The following is a 12,449-nucleotide window of genomic DNA, read 5'->3' as shown; positions in this document are numbered from 1 at the left end:
AACATTTTCATCACATAATTGTACTTTTTTCACTCTAAAACATAGAGGAAAATTTGGAGTTGGCATTATTTATATATTATTATGTTATTATTTCACTAGTTTGGCCCACTGCAGATCAGATGTGGCTTAATGCGGCCCCTTAACTAAAATGACTTTGACCCCCCTGTCCTAGGGTGATGCAACAGTGCATGTATGCTGTTATTAAACCAAATTGTACGTATACTGAGTATGCTCTTTTCTTTGTGAACAGGACTTTTTCCAGCAGCACTGCAGCTGTGGAGCAGCAGGTCTGGCTTTTCAGGACATTCACAATAGACAGTCCACAAGTGAGTGTCTGTCTCCACCTGGGACTCTGTCTGACCTGTCCACCATCCCTGAGGTCAGCTGCCACCCGCTCATGTCAGCCACCACGGGTAAACGTTTACAGCTGATCGCACCACTCACACACTCACAGCAGTAAAACACCATAAACTACACATTTGTCTGAAAGTTGGTGATTTTTCTTAACTAACACAAAATGGGTAGAAATTAAAAACAGTCCAGCTGTTCCAGACCAAGTTTAACCCAAAGCTGTGACTCAGAGACAAAGAGACATTGAATATATGGATAGACAGCATTTACTGATCCCAGTCTGGGAAATTGTATACATTCATACATACATACATGCATGCATACGCTCATTCATTCATTCATTCATTCATTCATTCATTCATTCATACATACATACATACATAAATTTATACACATATACATACATACATACATACATACATAAATTCACACATACATACATACATATATACATGCATACATGCATGCATACATACATATATACATGTATACATACATATGTTCACCCAGAAGTTCCAGAAATGTCTCACTCTTCAATTTTAGTAAAAATCACTGTTTTCATGTCTTAGAAAAATAAGACGATGCACAAACATAAACTCTTTATATTGATACTCTAACATCTGTGACACAATAAACAGATTTGAATTCACTTTCCTAGTGACATTATTGGTACAAACATATTTCTAATGCTTTTAGTAAAATATTATAAATTCACTGGTAAACAGACAGTTTAAAGTGAATGTGAGCTGAGTAGGATAGTTCTGACGGTGTTATATATTTATTTAATTACACAGTCTGATGTTCTGTCTGGTAGAAGGATGATACAACTAATTAAAATCACTCAAACTTTAGGATGAAATAAGGTGGAATAAACCAAATCAACCTGATGTAACACAGACAGAAGAGGTCTGTTCACGGCTGTAGAATCATGGACTTTATGGAGGCGACTTGTACATAGTTAATGTAATATTTTCATGGTGTGACAAACAGATCAATTACCGTTTTACGCAGATGGTAATTTGTGAATAGACCCCCCACTGGAGTTCCACACTGTATTTTTATGAGACATGTGATAGTGTTTGTTTCCATAGAGGCGAGTGAAGCTATCTGTAATTAACCCTACAGTTTAATTAGTAGTTGGATCAGCCTTAATAACCTGCTGCAGTGCGATGTGTCAACAAACACACACAGGTTGAGTTTCAGTGTTAGTGGATCTAATGGGTGTGTTATTAAAAAGCTTTAGCAGATCTTCAGTTTCAGGCTGACCTGCAGCAGCCTCACTTGTTTTTCTGCCTTTTCTGTTGACCTTGTCATCGTACACCCTCTCCAGGTGACGTTTAGTCATCTGCCCACATGTTATCGTACTGTAGTGTTTTCGGAGCGGCTCTGAGGTCCCGTGGGGGGAGCGATGGAATTATGACTGGAGTGGGAACACAGAACGTCCTGTGGACAGAGGAATGCCACACTCCTTTTTCCTCTGACAGGCAGGAAACTGGATCTGGAGAAGAGGTTGAGGAGTCGGAGGGGCCCCAGTAGTCAGTAGTAAACACAAAAACAGAGTTCGGACGTTCAGAGTGTGATCGGAGAGTCACAGTTCAGTGTCACCTGGACCATCATAGGGTGCATCTACATCTATTAAACTCTGGTTTTAAAGAAACCTGAGCAGAATGATGACCACATCCCCAAGATCATTTTTACTTGTAGGAAAAGAAGCTGTTTGGATAAAACGTAAATGAAGTTGGTGTAAACAAATGTAGGGAATATTTCCACACATGAACGTAGATGTACACACTTTTCACTTTTAACCCATAAAGACCCAGCACTACTTTTGTGGCAGCTCCCGAATTAATATTTCTCCCCACTGAACCTTTCTTAAGTGATTTAGATAGATAGATAGATAGATAGATAGATAGATAGATAGATAGATAGATAGATAGATAGATAGATAGATAGATAGATAGATAGATAGATAGATAGATAGATAGATAGATAGATAGATAGATAGATAGATAGATAGATAGATAGATAGATAGATAGATACTTTATTGATCCCGAGGGAAATTTGTCACCCTTTATTCTAATATTATCCTCTGTATTTTGCATTTATTTAAGTGAAAATCAAGTATTTTCCTATATTTAATTCACTGATTCATTAAAGATCAAATTGAAGTTGTAACTTTTTGAGTCAAATATATCATTAACTGAACATAAACCAAGTGTCTTCAAGCACTGTCATTTATCAAACTCCATGGGTTTTACTGGTGAATTAATGTTGTAAAAGATTGTGTTTCCACGGTAACCACAGAGCCTCTGAAAGGGTCATATCTGATGGCCGTGAAAAGATGACAAACTGCATTTTACACCAATTATTTCCATGTATTGATAGGATTAGTGGATCAACAATTATTAAATATTTTACATCAGCAGATGGTTTTGGTTAACGATGGATGTTTGGGTTTTGTGTGGGTTAATCCACCGGGAACTTAATTAATTTACTATCATACAACAAAGAGTATTTTCAGCTACTTTTAGTTTGTGTGAATGAGTCTATAGTCCTCCCAGGCTTACATTGTTTTTGTTTTCAACCAGTCTGTCAGTAAAAACCATGAGCTCATACAGGCAGAGGAGGCAAATAACAGAGCGGCTCTGACTTCCATCATCATTTTTCACAGCAGTCATCACTCCCTTCTCAAAAAGCAGAAAAAGACCTCGACACGTGAACAAACACATGTCTCAGAGACACAGAGAACATGATATTAGAGGTTTTTAGTCTTAGCTCAAACAAACATGACACATTCAACATCAATACTTGTTTTGTCTCAGCATCAGTCTGTTGTAAATGAAGAGTGATGGGTGATGCCTGGTATCAACCCTAACCCTCACCCTGGATGATAAGCAAGGTTATTATTGTTAACGAAAACTAACAAAATGATGAAAACTAGAGTTGTAAAAACATTTTGTTAACTGAAATAAATAAAAACTATAATTAAAAGAAAAAAATGATAACTAACTGAAACTGTATTGTGTGCTTACAAAACTAACTAAAAGATATAGAAATTATGGATAAAATTCCCTTCGTTTTTGTTTTTGTCAATGTAGGATTGATATGAAATCGATTTATTTCACTCGAGCAATTTTAGCTAGCGGCACCATACAACACTTCACGCTCCGTCACTTCTCGTCACTTGTGGTTTCCAGTCGTCTTCTGGTCCCCACTCTACCTGGAAACATGGAGACTAAAGTTGGGAGAAAGCAGCAGAGTCCTGTCTGGGATTTATTTGAATACGACGGTGAGGAAGATAAAAGATATGACGAAACTAAAACAAAACTAAAACCAAGCATTTAGAAAAAAAATTAAACTAATAAAAACTAGCAAACCTGCTCTAAAAACGAATTACAACGAACTGAATTAGAGAAAAAAAAGTCAAAACTAAATAAAATTAAACTACAAGGAAAAATGCAAAACTATAATAACCTTGGTGATAAGTGGGTGATACCTGGGTGATATTTTATTTTTATTTTGAATATAAAAACAAAAACAAAAAAAACCAAAAAGAAACAAAGTAAAAAAAAAACAACCAACATTTGAAAAGGAGCAGGATGAAGTACAACTTATACACTCCCTCCCCCCTTACCCCATTTTTTTTCCTACTGATCACAAAGTCAGATGTCAGTTCCTCAAAGTAACTTAACAAATCTTATACGTCAAAATAAATTCTAATATGTGGGTCTTACCTGGGTGATAGCTCAGTGATACGTGGATGATACCTGGTGGTTTAAGAAAATATTGGTTCTGCAATATATCGCAATGTTTCATTTCACGATACTGTATTGATATGAAAAAGTACTGTATCGATATTTTTAGGTATTTATTCAAATGCAAAAATGGCAGAGGTTCATTTTTGTTTTTCTTTTTTGTTTATATTTTATTTATTATTATTTAACACTGTTTTATTCAATAATGGTTTTTTGAAGCATCCTAAAAGCACTTTTTACTGTCTGAGAGAGGCACATTTTAGTTCCTTTTGAAACTAGGAGACTTAGAAAAAAAAATTGTGATATAGCATTAGATCCTTTTCTGATCAAATAAAAATGTATTTAATATTTGTACATTCTGGTGTAATTCAGTTCTTCCAGGAAATAATATTAAAAAAAAAGAAACAAACAAAAAAGTTGCTTTTTTAACAGTATGATGATATATCGTGATATATCATATCATGATCCTAGTATTGTGATTTGTATCGTATCGCCAGATTCTTGCCAATACACAGCCCTAGTGATACCTGGGGGATGTGTGGGTGATACCAGGGTGATAGCTATCTGACCAGTGAGATGTTGGATTTAATGAGACATTGAACATGTCCAGTTTGGTGTGTGCTGTGTCTGGAGAGAAGTGATGTACATGCTGAGACTGATAATGATGATGATGATAAACACACAGTTGTTACTCTGTTCTGTTCTTCTTCCTCTGTGGTTAAAGCATTGTAGTGGTTTTAATGCCCCCTACAGGCAGGACAGTGTCATCATTCAACTTCCGTCTCTAAGTTAAAACTCTAGAACTCACATGAATCTGAATCCTTAAATGTGATGATCTGACCTGGATTAAACTCACATTATTCCCAGTATTTTAAAATCCTCTGTCACTTTGGTAAAGAGCATTTCTATAGAGTAGGGCTGCACGATTTTGGCAAAAAAAAAAATCCCGATTTTTTCCTCTAAAAACTCGATTTTCGATTTTGATTTAGATTTTTGGGTAAAACTACAAAAGACAACAGAAGTCAGCATGTCGTTTTCGTGAGCAGCCCACAATGCAAGGCACTGCTCTGACCTCAAATCTGTGATGGTATCACGTGATGAACCCACAGAAGTTTATTTTTTCTTAATTAAATCTTTATTGAATGAAATAGAGTATACAAACAATGTATGCAACAAGAAAATAACATAAGTTTGCCAGGGGGAATACACTATAATACAATGTCCAAATCAGAGCAAATACTTATGTTTTTTATAGCCTTTTTGTTTCCAGATTTATCTAACAGCTTTAAATAAAGTTCAACATCTTTCAAAAAATAAATAATATTTGGTTTTGTGTTACAGAACTTACATTTGTGAATGAAAAATTTAGCAAGTAAGAGGACTAAATTAATTATTTAATTTTTTAAAAAATATATATATGTGTGTTGTTGTTGTTGTTTTTTAAATTTTATTTATTGATTTATTTTTTCCTGGGTATCTGGGCCCACAGAAGTGATACCAATGTAAGTCAGTGACAGGCATCAGTCGTGCGTGTGTGTGTGCGTGGACCAGGTTAATATAAGTGATCCACATGCGGTTCTGTTTAAACTGGGGGATCCGTGTGTGGAACAGACCGACCCAGGACACACTGGAGGGATTCTATCCTGGAGCAGGTGGATGTGTGTGGGCACAGGGCTGTGTGGGCTCCTCTGCTGAGGCTGATGACCCCGAGACCCGGACCCGGATCAGAAGAAGACAGTACGGTACGGATCCGGGACAACGGAAGATGAGTGATCCGCATGCAGTTCTATTTCAGTTGCGGGATCCGTGCGTGAAGCCACGGCTTACAGTGCTATAAGTACTGCGGGCTCATGAACACATTTAAAGTCCGGTCATTACACGGAGTTCTGTGACAGACCGCTGTCACTGATAGGAGGAGGAGCCTACGGGAGCCCGCAAGCGCACGGCCCGCAGGCACGAGAGAGATGAAATCGATTTTACGATTTCCCTTTCTTAAAAATCGTCCTAATTAAAAAATCCGATTTCGATTTAAAATCGATTAATCGTGCAGCCCTACTATAGAGACATGACAGCTTTTTCAGTTCACTGGGGCCTCCTAGTGGTTAAAGAACTGTCCTGCAGCAGTTTTTCCAGTCCGAGCTGAACTCGTAAGTGAACCTGACATGATCCAACTGACAGAAAAAAAAAAACCCTGAGAAACATCCCCGACAGACGGAGACTGAATAAAAGAACAGACGCATGTGACTGTGTCTTCAGCTGAACTCATCCACACATTAACTGCTTCCTGTTGTTTCTTCAGATCTGAACGGTGAGGGCTTCAAACCCATTCCTGTTTGGAGGAGAGGCCTGAACAGAAGGAGTTACACCGAGGGGGAGGTTCGGTTCCTGGGCTCCAGCACCGAGGGGCTCTGCATCCCCCAGCGCAGGGTGAGTTAGGTCATGTTACATTCAAATGCTGCTGTTCATCATCAGCAGAAAGACTTTTATAGATGTGTGTGTCAAAACACCTCAGAACTGAAGAAAACACATACACCTCTACTATGTTGAGAATATGGGGTATTTATGTATGTATGTATGTATGTATGTATGTATGTATGTATTTACTTATTTATTTGGATCCCCATTAGCTGATGCAGGACATCAGCAACTCTTCCTGGGGTCATCCTATTCCAAACAGACATACCGTATCCATTTACAAGCATAAAAACAATGTGATTCACCCTTACATTTCCTTCTTAAGAACACTCAACAGTCAAACAAAACAACATTAACAATACTAACAATACTGCAAATTAAAATTAAAAACAGAAAAAAAAAAACCCCAAAGTAATAATAATATTAAATAAATAAACCTAATTATAATTGTGTATGCCTGTGTGTGTGTGCATGTGTTTGCTAATATCATATGTTTATGTCTACCTGTCTTCTGAATTGTTTACAGGTGTTGGGTTATTTGATGTTGCTTCAGTTGTCTTTTAAAGGGATGAGGGAAACGTCAGTGATTTGAGGCTTAAATTAAGGTGTGAGTGAATGAAATGTGTTTCAGACTGATGTGTCTGTGTGTCCTTGTCAACAGTTGAGCGAGAACTACTCGTGGGGTCGAGTCAAAGATCTGGTGAAGAGATCGAAGCTGAGGAACCAGAGCAGACTGGAAATGAGCTCCAGTTCTCTGAAGATGTCCTGCCCACAGCTGTACAGGTCTGCAGAAATACCCAAACCCAAACCTAACCCTAACCCTACCATAAACATAACCCTGACCCTAATCCTAACCCTAACTCTGACCTAAACCTAAAACTTTAACCCTTAAACCTAACCCTTAACTCTAACTCTAACCCTGCCCTTAACCCAATAAGTCCACATGTCTGCACACCTCTTTTCATCACTGTTACAGGTGTGTATTAATCACAGGAGAAAAGAAGGAAAAAAACATGTCTGATTGATCAAAAAAAAAAGTTGATGTGAAGAAGCCTTAGTTAAATATGAAAACTATAATTAAAACCTTGGTAATAATTATCTTATAATGGTAATAATTATCTGAAAATCACTGTATTTGGCTCAGTTTGACAAGTTTCACATCCGAAGAAGAAACAGGAAAGTAAAGGTCATCCCATAAATATACATGGTCAAACCAGTTGGGTTTGCATTTCTGAGAGAGCTGTAATACTTAGAAATGTAAACAGTATAAAATATTAACTGACAATATAAACGGAACACTTGTGACCACAGTTTGTTCTAAACTATACTCTAAATTAACACTAAACAGACAAATTCACAGTGGATGTGTTGTGTTGTTTTTGCTGAAGTATCTCCAGTTGAAAACCTCTGAAAAGTAGCTGTGTTAAAAACAGCAACATTCTTCATATGTTGTTTGAGGGACGAGGAATGTGAGATATTTGAGAACAGTAAATAAAAGCCAGTGTGAAGGGAAAGAGGTATTTTCAGGGTGAGACTGGGATGGGACTCAGAGTCACATGAAAGAGGCTTTTAGCTTGGGTTCTGACTGGTCTGGGGGGTTTCTGCTGCAGCCCTGTGATGGGAGGTGTTCCAGGACTTGGCCCAGACCCAGACCCAGACCCAGACAGACCTGGGGGAGGGGGTCTGAGGTAACCCTGAAGGAGTAGCAGAATCCCCCCTGGATTTAACACAGGCCTGCTGAGACAGGGTGAGGGTTCAGTTAGTCCACAAGTTTAGAGACCAGCAGCTCAGTCACTTTGAATGGAGGATCAATGCTGCTTCCAAACCACTGATACAGATACGAATATTTGACAGACAGTAGTGTAAAACTAGAGTGTGATAAAAGTACAAGTACTGATTCAGCTACTTTACTGCAATAAAAGTGTTCAGGCTCAGAAATGTCCTAACAGTATAAATGCATAAAGTATGAATATTTTTTATTTCAGTTATGAACGAAACACAAACATATAAAGAACATACAATTAACACAGTTAGTAACTGAAAAGAAAACAGTAGCTGAAACCAGAGGCTTATTTCTGCTTCTCCTACTCCCATCTTTTGAATTACCTGAGCTTGCAGCAAATAAAACATTAACACAAATTAATCTACATTCAGTTTCTTAAATTACTCAGAGATTATTTTACTTTCATAGCCCTTGAGAATTTGACAAATTATGGCTTTTTAAAAACTTGACAAGCCACACAATTTCAATTCATCCTTCAGTTGATTCCATAATTTGACACCAATAACAGAAACACGGCAATCTTTAACATTTGTTCTTACTTTACATGTTTCAAACATAAACAGCTGTCTTAAATTATAATTCCCTTCTCTTAACTTAGAATTTTTTGGAATACAAACAGGAAGACTTTTGTTCTTAGCACGAAAAATTACTTCCATCATTTTTAAATATACAATATCAGGACATTTTAATAAACCAGATCCTACAAAAAATGAATTAGTTGATTGAAGATAACCAGCTTTATTTATTACTCTAATAGCTTTTTTTTTGGTGTTTAATTATAGGGTCTATGTTAGTTTTATATACAGTGCCCCAAATTTACACAGATTACAAGGTGGGAATAATAATGGACTAAAAATAGAGCCTTGTGGGACCCCTACAGGGCAGTTTAGATCAGCAGATTTAACTTTGTCAATACATTCTGAGTATACTGGAAAGGTATGATTTCAATACATACAAATTACACCTTTATCATTCCACCTAAAATCTCATCAATAATAATAATAATAATAATCATCATCATCATCATCATCATCATTATCATCATTTATAGATTGTTCTTTGTAGCCATTTGCATCGCAGTCATTTAAATACATTTTTTTCATCATAAGGTTTTATTTTGAGGTCAGTTTTCATGAACTTTAACTCATGTGTTCATAACTGGAAATAAAATCAGCCTTCCTTCAGTACTAACAGTCGGTTTTCCTCAGACCTGACCTGGGACCAGTGGAACCTGCAGTACGAAACAGGAACTCCATGATCGCACTGGGACACCACAGCAAACTGGACTTCAGCTGGTTACAGTAAACACTCAGGTACAGACACTTCTGAGTCCACAGTTTAATACAAAAATCCAATTCGACCTTTAATGACCTCAAGAACAAATTTTGTGACCTCTGTCAATGGTGCAGCACAGATGACATGGACATGGAATTAATGAAGAATTCAGACCCAGACATAGCATTTAGTTTATGTAGACCACAGGGAAATGTTTGGAAATGCATAATTCCGTTTAATTTCCTTTAAATGCACATGAGACACTTCAGGCCCCGCCCCCTCCAGGTTGTTGGCTGCGCTGCTCTGTCCCATTCAACCAACAGCTGAACATTGTAGGTAAATCGGCTCCAAGTTTGGACATATTTTCAGTCTGGACTACAGCTGCTGCTGCTGACAAACAATTATGGAGAAATACTGAGAAATGTTCGTCTGAAGTCTGGACCTGATATGTGCAAATGTCAGAAGTAGTTATAGACGGAACTAATTAAGAAAGAGCAAGAAAAGCACTCGGAGAGTGCAGACCTCTGCCAAGGCAGATCAGTGGGCCCCTGTGGCCCCACCCCCACCCCCGATCACCACCAAAATGTAATCATTTCTTCCTTGTGCCAGTATCAACATTTCCTGAAAATTTCATGAAAATCTGTCCATAATTTTTTGAGTTATCTTGCTAACAAACAAACAAACAAACACGCACGCACACAAACACAAAGCGAAGTAATCACAATACCTCCTGGCGGAGGTAATAATTAACCTCCTGAGACCCAGGAAATGTCAGCAAAGTACCAGCTTTTTTTGTTTTTTTATTAAATCAGTGCCTATATTGAAAACATCATGATGCAACAGTTTTTTCAGATGCAGTTTTTAAATTTTTTTATGGAATGTCCTTTGTGGTGGACAGTTTTCTTTTCTTTTTTTTTTTGGATAAAGTTGTGAAACTCTTGTCCACAAATGTGGACAGAAAACCCATAGCTGGGTCTGAGGAGGTTAAAACAGGTTGTAGAAATCCACTCAATTTTAGTCCAAATGAATATAAAGATAGTTTTGCAGCAGCTGGAGGGTTCAAATGCAAACTGTATGAACTATTAGGGTTCAAATACACAAATAAATGAACCACAGACTAAGAAAAGTGGGTTCAGAGAAATTTGAGCCCTTTAAATCTTAGGAGCAGAGGCAATTTCTCTCAGACTGCAGTGGAAGCTCAGCTTCCCCTAAAATTCCGAAAATTAAATGCTCAAATCTGTTCAGTTGTTTTCATTTCATTGACTCCAAATGTGTTGGAACACGTTCATCTCTCAGACCAGTTGGTTCAGAATCAGCTTTATCCCAAATCGGTGGACTAGATGTTGTTCACTTCTCCTCCATTCCCGTCTCTGTTTTCTCATTCCATCTCTGCTCAGTGCATTTGTCCGTAGACGCTCAGCGTCCATGCACTTCAATGGGACTGAGTGGAACTGCTTTAAACTGACTCTAAACTGGACGCTAATTGGATAAATGCCATGATGTTGTCCGGCCCCGGATGCTTGGTGTCTCTGGGGTGAATGGAGCTGTGGGCGGAGCTCGGCCGGAATGGACGCTGAGCTTCCACGTGCTGATTGGAGGATCAGTCTAAAGGCTGAATCCCGTTTGATTGACAGCTGTTTTCAGATCTACTCCTTCACTGACACAGTTCAGTTTAATACCGTCGCACATTCTGCTGGGAAATCAGACAAACCAAATGACTTGTTCATTTCTTGCACTGTAAATAAAACACACTCATTGGACTTCCTTGTTTCAATTTAACATAATTTCAGCTGTTTCTGGAAAAGACGCCTACTTGGTACGATAAGGTCACTGACCATTTTCTTAAAAAGGGATGGTGGGCCGAATTTATGTTTAAACAACTTGACAGTTTTTTTTATGTAAGCTGACAATGAGTTTCCCCTCTCTGAAAGACGAGCAGCCGCCACTGCTTAGGAGTGAAGTTCAGCAGCATTATCAGTTCACCTCATCATGGGATGTTTTACATACATGACTCAATGTTATTTATGAAATGTCAAGTGTTTAAAATGTGAAGTCCTTCCTGTGGATGAAGCCTCAGACTGTGGCCAAAATTCTAGTTATTTTCTTGGAATCTCTAAAAGCTACTTGTTGATCTGTGAGTCTGTATGATCAGTCTCAAATCAGTATGTCTGTTTCCACAGATCAGATAAAATAAGTCACATGAGAAGAATCCAGGAGCTTCCACAAAGATTCACAGAGGGAAAAAGAAATGGTGGTGGAGAAAAGACGAATCAAGAGCTGAGGAAAGGACTTGAGTATGAGGACTGACACTGCTGCATTAAAAAGAAGAGTAGAGTTTACGTCAGATGTGTTTCTGTACATGGAAAGAGATGTTTAGGATGAAAGGAACAGGCTAATATCCAATACAAATAATCCACACTGTGACATATTTTAACCGTATCATACTATTTACAGCAGCAGAGGTTTCCATTACTGTTGCAAAAACTGTACAAATCCAACTAATGTGAAACATATACGTCTTATATGTCAGTTTCAGTTTGATGTAAACGTTTTAGTCACTTTGTAGGTTGTGTGTGCAGACCGTGATGGAGATACTATGTGTGGGTGATCATCTTAACATGTAGACCTAAGACAAAATACCACTGTTACATCTTATGGAACATCTCAAATACCCTCAAACTCCTTTTAACTGCAGACAACGTTCTCTTCTGCCAAATATCTGCTTCCATCAATATTTACATTTCAGAAACCCATTCATACACTGTTAACGACAAACAGGGTTTGACAAGTTAATGCTACGATCGACTGTCCACTACAGCTTTATATCACGGAAATTCACTGGATAGAGCCAGAAAAGATTCACATGTTT

The 12,449-nt window shown here is 37.8% G+C and overlaps 1 protein-coding gene across 1 annotated transcript in view; it reads left to right on the top strand.

The window, feature by feature from the left end:
* LOC115434612 (uncharacterized) overlaps positions 1–11,818 on the top strand; it is a 52,295-nt gene extending 40,477 nt beyond the window's left edge. The window contains exons 4-8 of the mRNA XM_030156647.1: positions 251–413; positions 6,407–6,534; positions 7,184–7,305; positions 9,514–9,618; positions 11,761–11,818. Coding sequence (XP_030012507.1) covers positions 251–413; positions 6,407–6,534; positions 7,184–7,305; positions 9,514–9,610 — 510 coding nt within the window. The 3' untranslated portion in view covers positions 9,611–9,618; positions 11,761–11,818. The remainder of the gene's footprint in view (positions 1–250; positions 414–6,406; positions 6,535–7,183; positions 7,306–9,513; positions 9,619–11,760) is intronic.
* Positions 11,819–12,449: the final 631 nt, after the last annotated feature.

The sequence above is a fragment of the Sphaeramia orbicularis genome, chromosome 15 (genome assembly GCF_902148855.1).
Source record: "Sphaeramia orbicularis chromosome 15, fSphaOr1.1, whole genome shotgun sequence".
NCBI lineage: Eukaryota > Metazoa > Chordata > Actinopteri > Kurtiformes > Apogonidae > Sphaeramia > Sphaeramia orbicularis.
The sequence above is the reverse complement of the archived record's forward strand: the minus strand, read 5'-3'. Positions and strand labels throughout refer to the sequence as shown.